General features: G+C 37.1%; 1 protein-coding gene across 5 annotated transcripts in view; it reads left to right on the forward strand.

The window, feature by feature from the left end:
- PIGN (phosphatidylinositol glycan anchor biosynthesis class N) overlaps positions 1-21,670 on the forward strand; it is a 106,269-nt gene that overhangs the window by 41,390 nt on the left and 43,209 nt on the right. For all 5 annotated transcript variants that reach the window (XR_003963905.1, XM_030292252.1, XM_030292256.1 and 2 more), the window contains 4 exons: positions 536-591; positions 12,218-12,296; positions 13,219-13,401; positions 19,036-19,175. Coding sequence is in view for 4 of the 5 variants with exons in the window: in XM_030292252.1 (XP_030148112.1) it covers positions 536-591; positions 12,218-12,296; positions 13,219-13,401; positions 19,036-19,175 (458 nt within the window). In the remaining variant the exon portion in view is untranslated. The remainder of the gene's footprint in view (positions 1-535; positions 592-12,217; positions 12,297-13,218; positions 13,402-19,035; positions 19,176-21,670) is intronic.

The following is a 21,670-nucleotide window of genomic DNA, read 5'->3' on the forward strand; positions in this document are numbered from 1 at the left end:
TGTCTTTGACTAGTGTCATAAAGTTTAACATTTGTGAGGTGCAGATCCCAGGAATCAGTTCAAGTGTGTAGAATGACCTTCGAAGACCACTGCATATGCTTATAATTTACTGATTGGAATTTGCCCCATAGAAGTAGTATTAGAGACTGCAACATTTCTTGTCGTTTCACATACAACTATCATATGCATTAGGACAAGTTAAAGAGGTGACCATTTCACTGAAACTTTCTGTTAGTATTGTTAAGGCAGCTTGACTTATTTTGTCTTCTATAGTAAAAGAAATACAGTTTAATGAGATTACAGTATGTTCTTTTGCAAGCTTGATATGATTAATTCTCAGCTCATTATGATAGTATGATAATCTGAAATTTTTGTTTAAATACTTTGAAATAATATAGTAACATAAAATTCCATTTAGTTTCAAAGTAGTGAACCATCCCCAAAGAGCCATTTTAATGAATGTTTGTATTTCAAAATGAAATTAATTTGTGTCTCATTTATAATATAATGAAATATTTTCATACTTGGTTCCCAGGTGAAAATGACTCAGAAAAAAGAAGTTACTTTACCGTTTTTGTTTATACCATTTAAGTAAGTCTCATATTTTTTATTAACTTGTAGGAAGGAATATTTTAATGAGTTTGAGTGCTGACAGGATAGATGAGTTACTTAGAAACTTTTTCTTTTTTGTTTATATTAGTGCAAACTCCAAAACGAAAGCCTCTTCTCTTGCTTTTATAAATAATGGGCCAGATACCAGATATCTTTGAGTGGCTGGTAAAGGAGATAAAGGGGCACAGAGAGCTGTGGGAGACATTGAAGAGATAAATTCAACAGGGCTTAATTGAAGGTGTGGGGCTCTTTGCTTGGTTGATTGGGACATTTGGTACCATGATGGCTTGTAGAAATAAAGAAGAGATGGTTAGGGGCAAGGATGAATGTTTCTGTGTTCAGCCTACATTTGAAGAAACCAATTAGTTAGTTAGAATTAGTGAGAAATTAGACATAAAATTAGGGCAACAAATTAGGGACTTGGCTTGCAACATAGACCTGAGAGTTGGTTATGAAGATCTGAAGGCATCAGCATAAGGTAAGATGTTAACTGTTACACATGTAGGAGGCTCTAGGAGAATGTAGAAAGTGACAAGAAAAGGCCGATGATACAATTCTGGGAGACATTGACAACTACTGGGTGGGTGGGGAGAACAGACTTTGGAGGGCAGCAGGATTTTGCTGTCCTAGATCTCTTTTCCTTGAATCTGGAGTCCCCACTCCTGTGATTTGAGTCATAAACCTGGCTCTGCACTACTGACTTGGGAAGGTTTATTCGGCCTCCTTTACTCCTCCTCCTCAAGGTTCGTTTTCAGTTTGCAAGTGTTCACGTTTAATTAGGGAGGATTTTGCTCTTGACCAAGATAAATAGAAATTCTTCAAAATATGGATGTTAGTGAAGTGTTTGAATGACTTCACTGGAATTCTTTTTGACAAATCTGTAGCATTAGTGTGGTATTCATAAACTAGAAAGGCTTAAACATTGCACTACCTGTTGAATAATGTGATTACATGCCTGACTTTGGGTATATGTGTATCTGTGTGAATAGGAGAGCAAAAACCAAGCAAAATTGGGATTTTGCAACTTACGATCATATGAAATTACCTAGCCTAAATATTATGTTATATCCATCAAAGGTAGAATTATTTTTGAAGACTTTCCCTAATTGTAAGATACCATATATGCATATAGAGACTATAAGGCAAGTTTTTACTATTTGCCCCATATGATGTCATATACATATCATATGCATCTGTTTATTTACAGTGTAGTGGTGTAGTCAGAGCATAATGAACAAGAAATATATGATCAATTCCTGGGACGAAGAAAATACATGGGACATTGAAAGTGAGACTATGGGTTACTTTAGACTGGCTGCTTTAGAAAAACTGGTCAAGGAAGAGGTACTCTTCTGTGAAGAGTTCAGGTGCACACTGCCTGGCTTCTTCTACTTAGGCCTGCTGGCTGACCATGAACTTGCCCTGCTTTGATGCTCAACATCTGCCTACAGAGCCACTGCTAACTTTTTGTCCTCTGGGGACCCTACAGCATGGTTGATTCCTGAACACTGGAGCAAAGCTTTAGCCCTGCTTGCAGACTTGTCTGGCTAAAAGTCACCATTTCTCAATAGCCTCCAATATGACCAAAAAGTATCTAAGGTAAAGTGGAGAATTGACTCCTGAGGAAATAACTTAAGGAAAAGAAAAGAACTTACAATGTTAAAGTTCTCAGAAATATCAGGGGCCCCTGGGTGGCTCAGATGGTTAGGCGTCTGACTTCGGCTTAGGTCATGATCTCACGGCTCATGGGTTCGAGCCCTGCATCAGGCTCTGTGCTGACAGCTCAGAGCCTGGAGCCTGCTTCCGATTCTGTGTCTCCTTTTCTCTCTCTGCTCCTCCCTTGCTTTCTCTGTGTGTCTTTCTCTCAAAAATAAAATAAAAACATTTGAAAGTTTTTTAAAAAAAAATATCTGAGGAACTATTGTATCTATAAGAAAAAGCACACATCACAAAATGAGAAAGGGTATGGGATGCATATGTTAAAAACCAGAAATGCGACTAAAAACTTACAGAATGATAAATTGTACAAGAATAGTCCAAATGGGAGGCAAACCCTCCAAATTAGAATAGTGAAAGAAAATGAATTTTCATATGTGGATTGAGTAAGAATTTTAACATATGGATGGAGTAAGAAGCTGGAGGAAACAGGAAGGCATATATTTCTTCATCCTCTGAAACAATGACAAGTGGAAGCTTTAGGGAAAAGGAAACATTTCAAACTGTACAAGAAAGCATGCTTCGTATATGAAGCAACCTAATATGTAAGCTGATTTTGAACAGTTGCTGGAAGTGGGAGGAAGAATCCATTTGAACATTGGCACATAGATCAAAGCTTCAGTTAAATAGATGAGAAAACCTAATCCTAGCATAAAACTTAACTACTCAGTGAACAGTATTTAAATAATCATAATAAAGTAAATATTGGTTTTCAGCCTTTAGACTCAAACCTTAGGCAAAGCAAGGAAGACTTAATTATTATTATGGAATAGAATGCAAATGTTCCCAACCTTGACAAGCCTACAGGGTTACATGTTGGAAGTCAGAGGAAAAGAGAAATATAAATGGAATAGTAGTGGCGCTATTGTCCTCATAAAATAGAATGTGGAGATTCTGGACATAGTTGACAAAACAAGACAGAGGTTTAGGTACTACATTATTTGAACATTTTTTTAAATGTTTATTTATTTTTGAAGGAGAGAGAGACAGTATGAGCAGGGGAGGTGCAGAGAGAGAGGGAGACCCAGAATCCAAAGCAGGCTCCAGGCTCTGAGCTGTCAGCACAGACCCTGACATGGGGCTCGAACCCATGAACCACGAGATCATGACCTGGATCAAAGTCGGGCACTCAACCAACTGAGCCACCAAGGCACTGCTAGGCCCATTATTAAAGTGACTGATGTAGGAGCACCTCCCTGGCTCAGTGGGTAGAGCATACAACTCTTGATCTCGGGGTCATGAGTTTGAGCCCCATGTAGAGATTACTTAAAAATAAAGTGACCAATGTAGCCAACAGAAGAGGTAAAAATAGTAATATAACCATATTGAGGGGGAAGGAGACAGCAGGAACAGGCAGAATCAGTGAGGAGTCAACAGAAAATGCCTCGGGTCATCCAGTCAAGAAATAGTAATAAAAGCATATTATGAAGAAAAATGGAGGTAACTACAAGAATAACTAAAAATAGACACTTGTAAAAGTTTTTGTCTCTGGACTGGGGAATGAGAGATGAGAAGGGTGGGGCAGGTGTTTATTGGTTGTCCTTGTCCCCTCTGCGCAGTTTTTTACTTTTTAAAATTATGTGCATATATTACTTTGATAAAGCATATACTTAAAAAAGAAATAAAAAATAAATAGGTAGTTTAATCATTGGCACAAATCACAAAATCATAAAAATAATGGGCATAAAAAAGAAATGTATTCTTCCATATAAATGTTAGAATCATTACCTTGAGTTTTATGAAAGTGAAAATTTCTTTGGTTATTGTACTATATTTAGGAAGCAATTTGGTGAGGATTGACATGTTTACAGTATAGAATATTACTATCCAACATTTACTTATTCCTATCCCCCGTTATGTCCTTAAGTAAAATTTTGTAGTTTTCCCCACAATATACATTTTTCATTATTTTATTCCTGGACATTTTATTTCTATTATGAGTAGTATCTTTTTTTATTACATATGTTCAGTATGCTGGGAAAAACAGTCGTTGCCATTTACCATCTGAGTACCTTGGACTCTTTATTTTTCTGTAATCCAATGAATTTATTCATTTTTATACCATCTGTTTTCTTACAGTCACCTTTATAGATAATGTCAACATCATCCACTTAGAAGCTATATCAAGTGATTGTTGGCACGTAAACATCATAGTAGATGAAAGATAACAGTTGTCACAGATTTTTTCTACAAAATAGCTCAAGTTCTTGTTACAAATAATTGTTTATTGAAGGCCTGACTTCTTGAATAAATGCCATATTTCCTTTTCCTTCTTAGAAATATATTATTCACTCCTCAATTCTTAAGTTTGAGAAAATTTATCTAGGATATTGACATCAGAAGGTTCATGGTCTCGAAATTTTACTTACGTGATCAACTTCACCAGCATCACTAGATTTTAGTTTAATGATATTCCACCATTCTTCCATTCTCTTATCTAGTCTTGTCTAGCATGAATAATGTAATAATTCCTAGGGTGGTGAAACAGCAAATGTTTCAAGATGTGAGAAAACTACAATTGCTAAGGTCCTTTACCATATCTTGTAAAAGAGTCCAATGGATCCATATGGTATTTGCATATCCTATTTTATCCTGTTCTGTAAAAAAATAAGTAGATTTTATCTTTTATATCTTAAATACTTCTGAAAAAGAATAAAAGTCCTGTAATATCTATTCTGACAAGTAGAATTCAACAAAGAAACTCAAACCTAAGATTGGGTCCTTCCGATCTAATGCTATGCCAAGGGACGTACAGCAGGTGGAGCTCCATGACTAGGAGAAACATAAAAGTTTTGACTGTCAATTTACCTTGAGGAGGAGGAAATACACTTTGTATATGAAAACTGTGTACAATAGAGGCCAAAGTAAGGCCCAGAAAAACCTTAAAGGAAAAAAATTACATGAAATGGAAAAAGAACAAGAAAGGTTTCTTAAGGGATATTTTAGAAGAAACGTACCTTGCCAATAGAAGCAAAAATGGCGATTCTCTTTTACTTAAAAATTACTATATAAACTCAGGGCAGTTAAACTTTAACAAAACATTTTAATATATTTTTTGCCAAAACGGCAAAAACTACTTTGTTTCTTTTTAATGTATTTGTTTCTGTTAGGCTGGTATGGATTAAAGTTCCTCACTTAGACCAAATTTAAATACTGTTTTTCATGTGAATCTTTGTACCATGTCACCCATCTGATATACTATAAATGCAATTTCCCCCTTCAAGATTGAAATTCCTCTTTTTATTTTTTTTATTTTTATTATTTAAAAAAAAATTTTTTTTTTCAACATTTACTTATTTTTGGGACAGAGAGAGACAGAGCATGAACGGGGGAGGGGCAGAGAGAGAGGGAGACACAGAATCGGAAACAGGCTCCAGGCTCTGAGCCATCAGCCCAGAGCCTGACGCGGGGCTCGAACTCACGGACCGCGAGATCGTGACCTGGCTGAAGTCGGACGCTTAACCGACTGCGCCACCCAGGCGCCCCAGAAATTCCTCTTTTTAAAAAAGTAACTTTTATATATCACATACATACATGGAAAATTTTTATTTACTCAGTTATGACTTAAAAGATGAAAATAAGATTCTACATCAATGGTCAGTGTAATGGAATGCAGATTATTCTAGAAATGACATCCTTTCTCTGTCTTTGCCTTCTTGAAATATTTCTCTTTTAATCTAAATAAATATTCTAAAAAGGAATGGACTAGATATCACTAGGTATTCCTAAAATGTCATGCATAAGTACAAGTGAAATATTTTTGTAATAAAAATCTGAGAAGATGTAAAAGATAAAACACTTCAAAGGATAGCATTTTAAGGAGATTTTGTCCTCCAAACATTAGAGATATTGAATAATTAATGATAAAATTCTTGATAATCCTAAAACATGGTTTACTTGCCTCTACAATATTCATATAACTAAAAAAAGATGGAATAGTAGCTATCATAGCTACTTTTTTCTTTTCTTTCTTTCTTTTTTTTTATTTAAACATAACCTGCTGGTAATAGATTCTTTTAAAACTTGATGTTTTAAATATAAAAGATTTAGCCAATAAAGAAATTTTTTTTCATGCAAGTTACTATTAGAAACAATCTGCTGCCATGATCGTCAAATATTCTACCAAGTTCTCTCTCCCTCCTTCTCTAGCATTCTCATTACATGTGTAAATATTAGGGCCGTTCACAGGGGCTTGTAAGTTATTTGGGAGTTTTTTAATAGTCTTCTTTGTATTTTTCATTCTTTTTGCTCTTCAAAGTTCAGGCAGGATATCTTCTAGTGACCTGTCTTCTAATATGCCAAATCTCTCTCCTGCTTTGTCCAGTTTGCTGCTTTTGAGTTCTGAGTCTCAGTTACTACATTTTTTTCAGTTGTAGAATTTCCATTTCAATTCATTTAAAAAATAGATGCCAGTTCTTTGGTGCAATTTTCTATCTTGCCCTTTATTATTGAGTATAGTAGCCACAGTTAAAGTGCAGCTGATAACACCACCAATAACCATATCATGTGTGAGTGTGCTTCTCCTGTCTTCATTTGGTTCTACTGTGGAGTCTGGTGGGTTTTAGATGAATGCTTATCGTTGTGAATTAAAAGTTTTGGAAGCTCTGGATTATCTCCTTCTCCAGTGAGGTTTTACCTTATCCTCTAACAGAATGACAGCTGACTCAGGGCCGCATTGCATCTCTTCCCTCTGGTTGTGTCTGCTCTTGGAGTACAGCCTCCAGGGCATCTCAGAGGAAGGCAAGTGTTATCCTGCCTCAGTGGCTCCTGAACACCAAGTTTTATCTCTTCTGTATCTTGAGACTGACAAAACTTCTGCCCTCCTGTTCAGGGCTTTCTTCACAGCTGCTTGTCTGCTGTGTCCCACACAGCTGAAGAGTTCGCTGGGTGTCCAGCTCACTTCCCTTTTGACTAGCACGTGTCCTCTGTTTCTTTACCAGAATTCTCCACATAGAAGTTATTGCTTATAAAAGTTCCTTCTCCCATTCTTCTTAAGACTTCACCTCAGAAACTGTTAAGTTAGCGTAAGTCATTCCAGATAGGTTTTCATTCATGTCTTTTTTTTAAAAAATCCAGAATGCGGGGCACCTGGGTGACTCAGTCAGTGAAGCCTCCAACTCTTGATCTCAGCTCAGGTCATGATCTCACACTTCGTGGCTTTGAGCCCCGCATCGGGCTCCGTGCTGACAGTGCGGAGCCTGCTTGGGATTCTCTCTCTCCCTTTTCTCTCTGCCCCTCCCCTGCTTGAGTGCACGCACACACACACTCTCTCTCTCAAAATAAATAAATAAATAAACTTAAAAAATAAAAATCCAGGATGAAAATTGTATATTATTCTCTTATTTTTCTTCTCTTTTGGATCCTCAAGTCCTGGCTGCATTGGCAGCCACATATTTTAGTTTTTATCTCCGCAGCCTTATAGGATTGTCAAAGGCTGTATTGGATTCTCTACCTCTTGGCAGCAGATATATGCCCACGTTCTCAACCTTTGCCAAAAATAAGACTGGCAGATGCCCTAAGAGTTAATGTTTGTAGAATGCTGGACTACGTCTCTGGTTTGCTTCTCTCTAGGATCTTAATAACTCTTAGTCTTGATGGTCTCAGTGACTCTCGAGCACCGTCAAAGTGATTTTTATTTTATTCTATTAGGCTTTCTAATTGTTCCTGGTGGGAGCATTGGTATGTCCAAGATTCTCCATCATAGCCAGAAACTGTGGTTAAATTTTAATGTTTTAATTGTTTTTTTTAAAAAAAAACCTGGTTGATAAAATGTGAATGAAAAAGTAATGCATATACACAATAGAAATTATACAAGCAATAATAATATGTTACCTCTTCTGAGTTCTAGTTTTATAGTCTTTTTCCTTGGAGACAAAGTGGCAGTTTCTTATGCATCTTTCCATACATGTCCTATGTACATATGTATCCCTCTTCAAACATGCTGAAAAGAATGGAGAATGTAACAAAAATCCTTGTACCCACAACCAGATTTAAGAAATGTCAACATCTTACCGTATTTCTTTAGATCTTCTCTTTTTCTTAAGAAATAAAATGGTGTATGGAGCGCCTGGGTGGCTCAGTTGGTTAATTCTGCTCACGTCACGATCTCACAGTTCATGGGTTAGAGCCCTGCATCCGGCCCTGTGCTGACTGACAACTCAGAGCCTGGAGCCTGCTTCATATTCTGTGTCTCCCTCTGTTTCTACCCCTACCCTGCTCGTGCTCTCTTTCTCTCTTTTTCAAAAATAAATAAATGTTAAAAAAAAATGTTTTTTTTAATAAATAAATAAAATGGTGTAAGGAGAGCCTGAGTGGCTTAGTCAGTTGAGCACCCAAATCTTGATCTTGGCTCAGGTCATAATCTCGGTTTGTAAGACTGAGTCCCCCTGACAGCATGGAGCCTGCTTGGAATTCTCACTCTCTGCCCCTCCCACCCTCAAAATAAATAAGTAAACTTAAAAAAAAATAATAAAATGGTGTCATGTAATTGAATCCCTATTTTTTTGCTTTTAGAAATTTTTTAATTATTTGGGGCACCTGGGTGGCTTAGTTGAGCATCCAACTTCAGCTCAGGTCATGATCTCACAGTTCGTGAGTTCAAGCCCCACATCAGGCTCTGTGCAGACCGCTCAGAACCTGGAGCCTGCTTTGGATTCTGTGTCTCCCTCTCTCTCTGCCTCTCCCCTGCTTGCACTCTGTCTCTCTCTCTCTCTCTCTCTCTCGAAAATAAATAAACACTAAAAAAATTAAAAATAATAGGTGACACTAAGAATGATTTTGTACCTTTCTCAACTTACAGAAAGCTAAAAAATTTTGATTGGGGACAAGTTTGTAAGAGTCTTCAATGTCCTAATGCTACAGTGAGATTTGTATGGAACATTTTGATGAACTCCAGACATACCATAAACCTTTGGTGTGTCCCAGGGCACCTGGGTGGCTCAGTCAGTTGAGTGTCCAACTTTGGCTCAGGTCATGATCTCACTGTACATGAGTTTGACCCCCACAGTGGGCTCACTGCTGTCAGCCTGTCAGTGCACAGCCTGCTTCAGATCCTCTGTCCCCTCTCTCTGCTCCTCCCCTGCTTGCGCTCTCCCCCAAAATAAATAAATATTAAAAAAAACATCTTTGGTATATCCCAAGACTTATAAATATTAATTTTAGGAAAAGCATAAATTAGCCTGATGCTGGTTTTTTTTTTTTACCTAAGTGCTCCATATATAAAATTTCATATATAACATAATGAAATGTAACATAATATAACATAAATACTTTCCTTTAAAAATATTTCCTCCTTCATTCTTAAGAGTTTGCTTGAGGGGCGCCTGGGTGGCGCAGTCGGTTAACCGTCCGACTTCAGCCAGGTCACGATCTCGCAGTCCGTGAGTTCGAGCCCCGCGTCGGGCTCTGGGCTGATGGCTTGGAGCCTGGAGCCTGTTTCCGATTCTGTGTCTCCCTCTCTCTCTGCCCCTCCCCCGTTCATGCTCTGTCTCTGTCCCAAACATTAAAAAACAAAACAAAACAAAACAAAAAAACGTTGAAAAAAGAGTTTGCTTGAGAACATGTATTAAATTAGCCTAAGAAATTTAGCTCCAGACAAGCCTGCTTTTCATCTTTTAAGTTAGTTTAGCAAATAATTAGGTGCTTTTAAAATGGCAATGTATATTATTCTCTTATTTTTTCCCCTTAAAAAAATTTTTTTTTAATGTTTATTTTTGAGAGAGAGGGAGGGAGCATTAGCAGGGGAGGGGCACAGAAAAAGGGAGATAGAGAATCTGAAGCAGGCTCTGCATTATCAGGGCAAAGCCTGCTGTGGGGCTCAAACTGACAAACAATGAGATCATGACCTGAGCTGAAGTCAGATGCTCAACCAATTGAGCCACCCATGTGCCCCTTTCCCCTGTTTTTAGATATGTAATATTTTGATAGCATTTTAATCAATTAAGATTTATTGATTCATTTTATGTGCTTAGTACTTTGCTAAGTATTATTATAGTATTATGGTTTTTAATAGAAATAATTAATGGTCTACATGGAAATTAAAATTTAATTGATGAGAAATAAATTGATAGTAGATCACACTAAAATGCCAATGGTGTGAGGTGGGATTGGGAGAGGGCCATAAAGGGTGATAAAGATTTGATTTTGGAAAGCAGAGAGGGAAGGATCTTTATGAACAAAAACTCAGATGTGAATAGGTGACGAATGAAGTGCGTAACCATTGTGTAGCTGAGGATGTACATTTGGGGTAATGGGAAATTACGTAGAATGGAAAGAGATGGTCATCAATAGTCCAGGAAGTTTAGAATTGATAAAGTAGACAATAAGATGCCCATATCAATTTCAAGTTAAGTTAGAAGCTGGAATTCCTGTTTTAGGAAGCCGAGGGGATCAAAGCAAGGAAGAGAGACCGATTAGAAGAATTTTATAGAAATTTGGAAAATTCAACTCGGATACAGCCTTCAGAGAATTCTGGTGCTCTTTGGCCCAGTGATTCCAGTCCTAAGGCTTCTAGGAAAATATTCCAAAATGTGTGGTATCTGAAGGACAAAGAATGGGACCATGACAACATTTTGAAGTAACTTGTGTTTCTTTCATGTGTTCCCACTTCCTGGTATCTTTTTCCTCCAAATCCCAGTGAGTCCTGAGGTGGAGACTTTTCTTGCAGTCTGAAATAGTGATTGGGTTCCTCTGAGTTGAAAGATCTGGGGATCCTTGGAGTTGCGCAGTTCTTAATCAGGTGTGCTTATAGGACTCAGAGAGATGAGTTTCTGGGGTTCGTGAATTTTCGGAAATTGTATGTAATATTATATGCATTTCCTAGAGAGTATCAGATTCAGAAAGAAGCCTATGACCCCCACCCAATTAATAACATTACATAAAAGATTTACTTCCTGCAGGTCTCCCATCTTATCTCTTTAGAGATTTCTGGAATCAAGTAGAAGAAAGATAAGTGATTATATTATGTTAAATCATTGAAATCGTCAATATTTAATTTAGTAGCTTTTTACATACAAAAATATCAATTTCAAATGATCTAACCCTAATAAAGCCTTAAAAAACTTTTTTATACTTTTTAAGTTTGGAGGTATTCACTTTATAAGTTTTAATTAAGCAGTATACATTCAATTTTGTGTTTAAATATACTTATTTCAATCAGGTTATTGAGTTCTGGTTATATTTCTTCAGTTTTTACATTCCATAAACTTAATGCCGTTCGATATATTTCCTGGTTATGCAGTATTAGGAGTATTTCTCTTGTGTATATAAGGCTTCTACTGTGGTAAAATGACAGGAAAATGACAGAAAGAGAAATAAAAGATAAGGGAACCACAAGTATATTGTGTAGTATAAGAATGGTAAAGAGGTTCAAATTGCTCATTAACTTTGTTGGTTTTGATTGCCTGCAGTTTTTGATCATGACAATTTTAAGTCCCTGTCTAGCTCAGGGGTACAAAGAGCCATCCATAGTGGATTGGCCTTGTCTGTTGTGTCTGTTGTGTCTGTGTATGATGAACACCCAAAGTTCTGGGTACTGAAGCTCATGCCACTGATTTACTGCTCCATTAATTGTGTTGTTTTAGTCAGAATTTCTTTATTAGCCAGAGTACTTCATTTCTTCAAAATGATGGATCATATGACTTCATAAGTATAGTTTGGAGTTGAAACTTTGAGTCAAGAAAACCAAATTTAGAAGTTATTTCTTGGGAGGGTTCAGATGACTACCAATAATACAACTTAGCTTTAGGTTTCTTCCTTTTTTTTTTTTGATTTCAGTTTTTATTTTCTCAGCTTTTGCCATCCTTTCATTTTCAATTAAGAAAGAAAACAAGAAAAGAAAACTTGTCATTGAAACGAGGAGACATTTTAAATCTAACCTTTTCTTTTGTAGGTTGCTTCCTGAATCTAAACAGCTAAACATTGTAAGAAAAGCAAGATCTTACATAAAACAGAGAAAGTATGATGAAGCAGTAAGTATGTGGGCCTGGTGTATAGAAATAGCTGGTCACCGTTTGGAGTATGGGGAGGGGCGAGATATGCAATGGAGAGCAAAGTGGGCAGGCCAAGGAGCTTTCCTGAACACTTAGGTAAGGATTCAATTTTCTCAGTAGCTGCTTTAGCCACGGGCATACTTCTGTTATTTCAGATATTGTCAGGGTAGACTTTTTAAGGTTAGCGTTGGAGGTGAACAGTTGCCATTTTCTATAATGAGAAAGTATATTCCAAATTTCTATAACCATACTTAAATGCATAACATCTTAGAACATGGCATATTTGTACATTTGGACTTATGTACACACTATCAGGAGCCTACTGTTTATACTGCCGCTTTGAAACTTCTCAAGAACTACCCTGCTATGTTTTTCATTAATTTTCTTTTTCTTAAATGGTCATAATTTCAAAGAAGGAAAGAATTCTGTTTTCAGTTTCTCAAATTGCCTAAGTAATACCATGCATTTCTAATGTTTGTTTATGGTTTTAAAACAGTGAGCTATTGTTTTCCTGTTTTAATGATGCTTTATAACTGATTTGGGTAATCTGACATGAGAAAATGAAAAATGATAGAAATGTAAGTACCTTTGCTATATGGGACCAATATTCGAGAGCCTTCGTTACTTTCCTTCATGTGTCATCTGTAGGTATTTCCACAGAATGAATCATGTTAAATCACTATACGTATCATAATTTACATCTTAAATGCCCTTTCTTATCAAGATTCAAAATTCATTCTATCCAGGAATTGTTCTTATACTTTGCAAGAAGCTCCTCGAATAATTAAAATCTGTTCTTGATCCATCATCTACAGTTATGCACTCTAATTTTAATACATTTCCTTCCTTTAAAACTTCTTATTCTTCCCATGTGGCAAGTTATGTCTTCCTTTCTCCATAGGTCTCCCTTTGCAAGGAGCTGATTCATCTTGCATTGAAAGGATTGTCCTATTATCACACTTATGACAGATTCTTCTTGGCCATCAATGTTGTTCTTGGTTTTTTGGGATGGACATCTTACGCTTCTTTGTTGATCATCAAGTCTCATTTTAACCTTACTAGAGGTGTTAATAAAGAAGTTAAGGTATGTTCAGAACATATAATGAAGTTCAGATAATGGTGTTAAATCACTAGGGCTGGAGAAAGAAATTGAATCAAATCAACTGTAATGAGTTCATACAATGTGCAAGGTGTACTAAGCTAACTCTTACTTTCATTTGCTTTTGTCATATTGGGTCTCTTTTTTTCAGTTATCTTTATTTCTTTGGTTGGGAAAAAGGTATATTAATAATAATGGCCCCATAACTTAAGAGGGCTATAAAGATAGCTGCATAATTTAAATTTTCCTATGGCATTAGCTGTTGATTATCTGTTCCTTGTAATAATTACTTAGCTTGTTGTAAGCATCCCATATCTTTCTAGTACAGGTGGTCAGAAAACTACTTCAAAGCAGTATATTTAGCTTTATCTGATATTGAAAGTTTGGTAGCTAGAAAGTGACAAAATCATTTACTCAAAATGTCCCTTTTTAAATAATGTATGTGCTTTTCTGGAACTATTCTTACCTTCTTACAACTTTCTGAAATTTCTAATGCAAATTTTCAGAACTTTCTATTTATCTTTATTTTAAGAATCAGTCTCTAGTTTACTGTACTTTCAATGCAAAAAAAAAACCCTCAAAAAATTTTAATAATACTTCATATAACTGAGTAAGTAATAACTGTACATATATGGTTTTACTACATTAAAACACTTTACTCTTTTAACATATATTGCTAATTATCATTTTTTGGGGAGAATATGCCACTTGCATTTTCTTTATTCTCTCTAATAATTATTACCATGTCCAAATCCTCTAAAAGGCAATATAATCAGGATGGTATATTTAATAATAATAGTTTGCAGACATTCCCAGTGGTAACTTTTTCTAATTTTATATTTTATTTTTCTGTAATGGAAGGAAGAACAGTAGTGTTTATTCCAATTTTTTATAGTGCTTTAATGCATCTTAAATAATTCCCCCCAAGTAATTTTCATTATTTGAATGTGCTTAAAATTGGTTAGAATGGGGATAATTTTTGACACGATAGCAAGAGAGACAGAACCAACCATGTTTTAGTAGTGGCATTCTGCTGGCTACTTGGAGTTTATTTTGTCATTTTAAACTCATAACAGTGCTGAAAGCATTATAATTTCTTTTTACAAAAGAGGAAACCAAAGCTGTTTAAGTATTTTGCAAAAGGCCACTCTGAGCTAGGCTGTGGAGGAATTGAGATTTGAATCCAGAACAGACTTGTGCCAAACATTATCTTTTCACGTCTGTCTTGCTGTTTTGGTTGTTGAGAAAAGATATGAAGTCTTTAGCTTGATGAGTCAACACAATTTCATAGCCGATAATTCTCCTTTATCCATTAACCTGATAATGCAGTGAATGTTTAATTGGATGTACAATATAATGCTAACTACTGCATAGGCTATACAGAGAAATAGAAAATCCAGATTCTGCCCCCCAGGAGCTTAGAATTAGAGTAAAGTAGGTAAGAGATGTACACACATAACCACCTTATCAGACGTAGGTTGCTATACTACCCTACATTGCAAAAGACAGCTTTGACATTTGACAACTTTAATATATATTAAGTGTTTGACTGTAATATATATTAAATAGAGGAGAGCTCACTTTAGCGAGGACGATGACAACAGGAAAAAGTAAGTCTTGATAGAAAATGAACTACTACAGGGAGAGGATGAGAATAAAGCAAACTGAATGATCTAAACAGAGGCAGAGTTGGGAAAATGTTTATTATGCTGGTATAATAAGTAATATTTATTGAGCTCCACTACCCCAGGACTATGTTGGGTGCTTTGCATGCGTTATTCAATTAAGCTTAATACAACCTTAAATCTGGCAGTTAGGAGTCTCATGATATGAAGAGGGGAATTTAGGCTCAGAGAGCTACACGGTGTCTTCAAAGACACACTATTACAAAATGACAGAACTAATATTTGCCGATACTTAAATTCATGCTCTTTCTACACCATGCTGCTTTTGGAATAAAAAGTTCAACTTGGGGAGAATGTGGAAGGTTTGTTCAAGGGACGAAGAGGAGATTATACCAACAGTGTAGGTTAGGTTGAAGTAATCAAAGACCTCAAATGCTAGACTATAGATTTTAAATTGGATTTTGTGAGGAGTTGGTGTATCACTTAGAGTTAAACCAGAGAAACAGAACCAGTGGGATCTATGTATTAGTAGATTTAGTGTAAGGAAATGGCTTGTGATTGTGGGAGCTAGTTAGGAAAGTTCTAAAGCCACAGGTCAGGCCGTGAAGGGGGCAGACAGGAGCCTGCAGGCAAGACCCGAAGCCACGCTCCGTAGCTATGCTTCCGTTCTATAGGGAAGCCTGCTGTTGTGCTCTTCAAGCTTTTCAACTGATTGAATCAGGCCCACCCCAGTTACCTTGGATAATCTCCCTTAAAGTCAGCTGATTGTAGACTTTAATCACACCCACAAGATGCTTTCACAGCAACACCTACGTCTGTGTTTGAGGATAATGGGCACTATATAGCCTAGCCACGTTTTGACACACAAACCTGACCATTGTGTCAGTTTTGACCATTACAAACTGACCATTACAGGTGAGGTTGTGAAATTTTTTTTGAACCCTCTGGTTCTGTTTGCAAAACCATTCTGATTCATCTTCAGTAAGAGATTATAACCTAGTGAAGTGACACAACCTGAACGGTTCTGAAGGAAAACTAAAATGCCAGTGGTCAATAGTCTTAACTGGAGGGAGGCATGGAGAGCAGTTAGGAGGTAAGATGACCCCAGCCGTGTACTTTTTAGAACGCGACGCTTGTGGGTGGGGTATAGGGAGGCTTCGTCGGGGAGGCTGTTGCCAAAGTGAAGTCTTAAAGGGTGAATAGGATAGCTCCGTAGAAAAAAGGAAGATGACGCACAGAGAGAGCAGCAGGCCCCAGAAGAGGAGAGAGGCAGCATGGCTTTTGGAAGAGTGCAAGTCACTGGTACGGCTGGGATAGAGAAGGCCTTTGGGAAGGGAGCCGTGGGCTTGAAACAAACACTATCCTCATTGCCAGATGAGGAAACAGAGCTTTAGACAAGCTAAATGGGTTAGTCAAATTGGCGAGCAAATGGAAGAAAGCCTTGGAATTGAATTTATGCCTGACTCCAAAATTTATGTCACTTCTTCATGATGGTGTCACTCAAGTTATACGGGTCATTTCTGATTCATCACCATTACAGGCAGTGAGTATTTTCTTTAAATATAATTTGCTACAGCTCCTCATAATTGTATTCTGTATGTAACTTGTACATACTCTTCTCCTTTGCTTTGGCCAGTTCAGATGTTACTTGCTTTAGAACGAAATACCCTTATTTTGCCACATGTTGACCTTTATTTTCGTATTACCTAATAAAATCCCCAAATATTAACCCCTTGAACCAAGTCTCGTGAGTCCATACCAACCCATGTGGTTTGAACTCCCTGGAGGCCGGCACCTAGGACAGAGCAGACCCAGAGTGTGCAGCTTAGTAAGTGCTTATTGGAGGGAAGAGTCATCATAGTGCGCCAGCATGGTTTGTTATCATTAGTTGTGTTTTGAGGAGCTAAGGGAAGGTGGGGAGTCAGTTCATGAGGAAGTAGAAAACGTACCCCCACTCTTACTATTTAAAAGCCTTTGGGGACCTGGGTGGCTCAGTTGGTTAAGTGTCCGACTCTTGATTTCAGCTCGGGCCACGATCTCACAATTGGTGGGACTGAGCCCCGTGTTGGGCTCCGTGCTAAAAGCGTGGAGTCTGGTTGGGATTCTCTCCCTCCCTTTCTGCTTCTTCCATCTCATGCACTGGCACGCTGTCTATCTCTCTCGCTCTCAAAATAAAGAAATAAGCTTTAAAAAAAAAAACGCCTTTCAATCTCTACTTCAGTTGAACTGAATTCTTTATAATTTCGTTTCCTATGAGTGAATATCATTGATAATGTATATTTTAGGTATCAAAGGATTAGATTATTACACCATATTATACTGACTCTAGACAATCCCTCAAAAATGTTTTTTTAGGTACTCATTTCTTTTTGTTTTTTTTTTAAGTTTATTTATTTATTTTGAGAGAGAGAGAGACAGCATGAGTGGGGAAGGGGCAGAGAGAGAGGGAGAGAGAGAGAATCCCAAGCAGGCTCTGCACTGCCAGCACAGAGCCCATCGCAGGGCTTGAACCCATGAAACTGTGAGATCATGACCTGAGCTGAAAGCAAGAGTTGGATGCTTAAGCGACTGAGCCACCCAGGCGCCCCATAATGTACTCCCTTAAACTTCTTTTGTTATTATTTTCCTATTCTCAATATGCTGTGAAACCAGTGTCATCTCTTAAATGATGAATGCGTGCCTCAGCTACCTTCAGCTTTAGAGACTCCACCTCCACATCTGTTTGAGATTTGCCCCTTGCTATGGGTCCCCCATGCTGTGTCACACATCTCCATTTCCAGTTCCATTCACCTTCAGATTTCTACAGCACCTGCTGGGACTAGTGCAGAGAAGTAGGGAGGAGAGAATAAAAATGAAGGTAATAGCAGCAGCCATTATGTATTAAGCTGTTATAATATTCCGGGCATTTTGTTAAGCTCTACATAATCTCATTTAAGCATTACCAACCTTGACAAATAGATATGGAATTATTACTCCCATTTTATAAATGGGATGAAATTGAGTCTCAGGATAGTTTTGGACTTTGACTGAACCAGAATTTGAATTCTGATCTGTGTAGTTCTACACTCTTAATCACATTGCTGTGTCTCACCTTCCTTTTTCCAACTGTCCTAATTTATCCTCGTTTTTTACTTCCTTTCTGGTGACATTTTGTGCCAGTAAGGAGGAATTATAAAGAGGAAAATAACCCTCTTGTCTCTCTCCCCCACAAGGCTTCTACTGCAATGAGTAATTCTTAATTCTCACCTTATTTAGCTTTGGCTGGCAAAGCAAGGGGAAAACAGACAAAACAAAGGACAGAGAAAAGAGAATGCCATATTACCCCTCCATTCCTGTGTTTTTCCTCTGTGGCTGTTCTTAGCATCACAGCTTTCCATAGGTGCGTTTGTTTCCAATCGTCGGAATGTCTATCCCTGAAGCTTGCTTCATTACTCCCGGCCCAGAGCACCCACGGGCATGCACAGCCCATGGAGGCCATCACTCGTGACTCACATTGGGGAACTCCTTTCTTGTTTGGCAGGTGGTTGGGAAGAGAAGATATGACTGAATGAACTCACTGTGGTTGGGCAGTGGAGAGAGAAACGTGGGCAGCGTGTCAAGTTGGAGTTTGAATAGATAGAAGCATTGTTCCAAATGAAGATTAAGTCCCACAGTTTATTGTGGATTAAATGAGCTTTTGTGAGCTGGTGAGGGAGCTCGATCAACATTTATAAGATTGTTACTAAGGAGAAATATGTTCAGAGTTCCAAACAAGTTACTTGCAGACAAACTTGAGGAACATAGTCACTTTTAAATGGAGAATTGCCTAATAGCAACAATTTCAGAATAGCCAGCTTTTTCTTCCTGTAATAATGCTTCTCCAATGACAGGTTTTTTTTAAATGCAGTTCTTCAATTAATCATGTAATAGATGTCTTCACTTTGTAAAATCTCTTTTAAAAACCTGTCAATCAGCATGAATTTAGAAGTGTTTCAATGTTCTGTTTGATTTTCAGAAACCAAGCCACCTCCTGTCATGTAGTTGTATAGCTATTGGTGTTTCTGTAGCATTTTTCCTGCTGCTTCAAGGCTGTCCCTGGACTTATTACATATATTGTTTGTTGCCAGTGCCAATATGGTATGCGGTTCTAAGAGAGTAAGTAACACTCCCGTGCTGTCTTATTTTGCACTTCGCTGACAGTGAAATCTATTTTTAAAGTGCATTAGATTTCTGTAGCATAAATCATCAGAGATAGTTATAATGCCCTCCAATTTCTGAGCCCTCTCACTTCATTGATAGCAGAAGCAAAGTGGCATATAAACGTCTTTTTTTGTTTTACCTTTCCCTTACTGCCGTGAGGTTGTATTGACCTCGTTCCCTTCTTTGTGTACCTTTTCTAAGAAACATCTGGACTAAACATAGAGTAATTAATATTGACAGTACTATGCCAGGAGGAACTTATATTTTGAATTTGTCTTATCATCTCAGATTCCAGTGTATCTTCGGGTTTCACAAGGAAATTTACATGTTTTCTTTCCACACATTTTTTTGCCCTTCCTTTCCTAGCTATCATGTAAACCTAGATAAACGGAGTTGGTAATTAAATCCACACTAGTAATGTGAACATACAGAATGGTGGATATTGTTCACGGGTGCCACAGGTCCTCCTTGAAGTGCCTCCTCACAGGCTGGAAGTAAAATGGGTTCTTACTGCTGTAGAAAACATCAGAGGCAGAGATCCCAGGCGAGTTTCAAGCACTTAAATATAAAACCACTCAAACATTGGGCTGGTTCACATTCATAGACAGCGAGGGACACGTTGCCCATCTTGTTCTATATTTGCTCCAGTAATCTAGAATTTGAACTTAAGTCTTGGGCGTCCAAGCATCCCCTGAGCAAAACCAGACCCGGAAAGCAGACCAGGGAATGAGAGCTCAGAATTAAGGGTATATTCAGGGTTGGCCAGTATGTTTGTCATGACACGATAAGTATTTTTATTCTAATTTTTTTTAACTCCGGATTTGACCACATATTTCACCCTTAAGTACTAAAAACATTGAAATACTAAAAGTACCAAAAATCAAAATTAAAATATAACATTTAGAAGGATAAGGCAAAAAGACACTATCAGAAGGCCATAGTGTTGCTTCTCAGTTTGAAAGGAATAGGATTGCTGGATAGACATACTTAAATCAGATTTTTTCTAATGTCATTCACTCTGGTTTAAAAGTTTTTAGAATGGGAAGTTTTATCCCTGCAGAAACTTCTATTCTACTACCGAATCCTCCTGAATTATCAAATGTCCTAATTATGAAGGTGACTTATCTATTTAAACTTTAAGAGGAAATGTGATTTTGAATGTATGTTGTGTTCTATCTTTATCTTTTTGAAAATACATAAAAAATAAAACATAAAAATTCACCTTTCTTCTAAAATCTTGTTGTAAAATCTTCTAAATGATTTTACAAAGTCATCTCTTATTTTTCTGTGCTTATTCAGCTGTTGAGAACAAAAGAAGCATTCTCCTCTTGACTGGTGTTAACATTTCTTTTCTACATGGCACCTTAGTAGTTTTGATAATATTATGTAGCCATTGTTTTCAAGCAGAAAAAGATCATAAACCAAATGATACTGAGCTTTTATAATTACCTACTTAATCACTACAAATGCTAAAAAAATTTTTTTTTCTAGTGATGAAATGCAGAAAGTACTCAAGTATGTAATACATGTTTAATGGTTATGGGTTCACATTTAATTACAATGCGTGTACAATTAGTGACATTTTAAATTGGGTTTGAAAAAGGTTATTTAGCTCAGTGAAAAAGTGCAATTAAAATTTTCTCTACTGGAGCACCTGGGTGGCCGAGTCAGTTAAGCCTCTGACTTCAGCTCAGGTCATGATCTCACCCTGGGTTCGAACCCTGTGTTGGGCTCTGTGCTGACAGCTTAGGGCCTGGAGGCTGCTTCAGATTCTGTGTCTCCCTCTCTCTCTCCCCTTCCCCCACTCGTGCTCTGTCTCTCTCTCTCTCTCTCTCTCTCTCTCTCTCTCTCAAAAATAGAAAAACATTAAAAATTTTTCTTCTTGGGGCTCCTGGGTGGCTCAGTCAGTTAAGTGTCAGACTTCAGCTCAGGTCATGATCTCATGGTTCATGGGTTTGGGCTCCACATTGGGCTCTGTGCTGACAGCTCAGAGCCTGGATCCTGCTTCAGATTCTGTGTCTCCCTCTCTCTCTGCCCCTCCCCCACTTGGACTCTGTCTCTCTCAAAAATAAATAAACATTAAAAAAATAAAAAATAAATATTTTCGCTATCTAGATTAGGAAAACATATGTTTATTTTATCAAGACAGTTGAGATTTCAATATAAAATTAACTTTGGTGGATTTAAATCTTTTCCCAGTTTTAATCCATTTTGAGTTCATGATATTTTATTTCTGATAATATATCCGTAATTGCATGTACTCACGTTTAAGCTAAAATCAAAGATTTATCATTAATGTTTATGTTTTAAAAACAGATTTTTGTGATCATTATCAAATTAATTCAGAAATTATACTTTTTCTGAAATACTTCTAGGTTTCAAAAAAAGAGATTTAATTAAGTGAAGCCATTGAAAGAAATCTGTTAGAGATTATATTAGTTTTTGAATAG

Source organism: Lynx canadensis, chromosome D3, assembly GCF_007474595.2.
Source record: "Lynx canadensis isolate LIC74 chromosome D3, mLynCan4.pri.v2, whole genome shotgun sequence".
NCBI classification, from domain to species: domain Eukaryota; kingdom Metazoa; phylum Chordata; class Mammalia; order Carnivora; family Felidae; genus Lynx; species Lynx canadensis.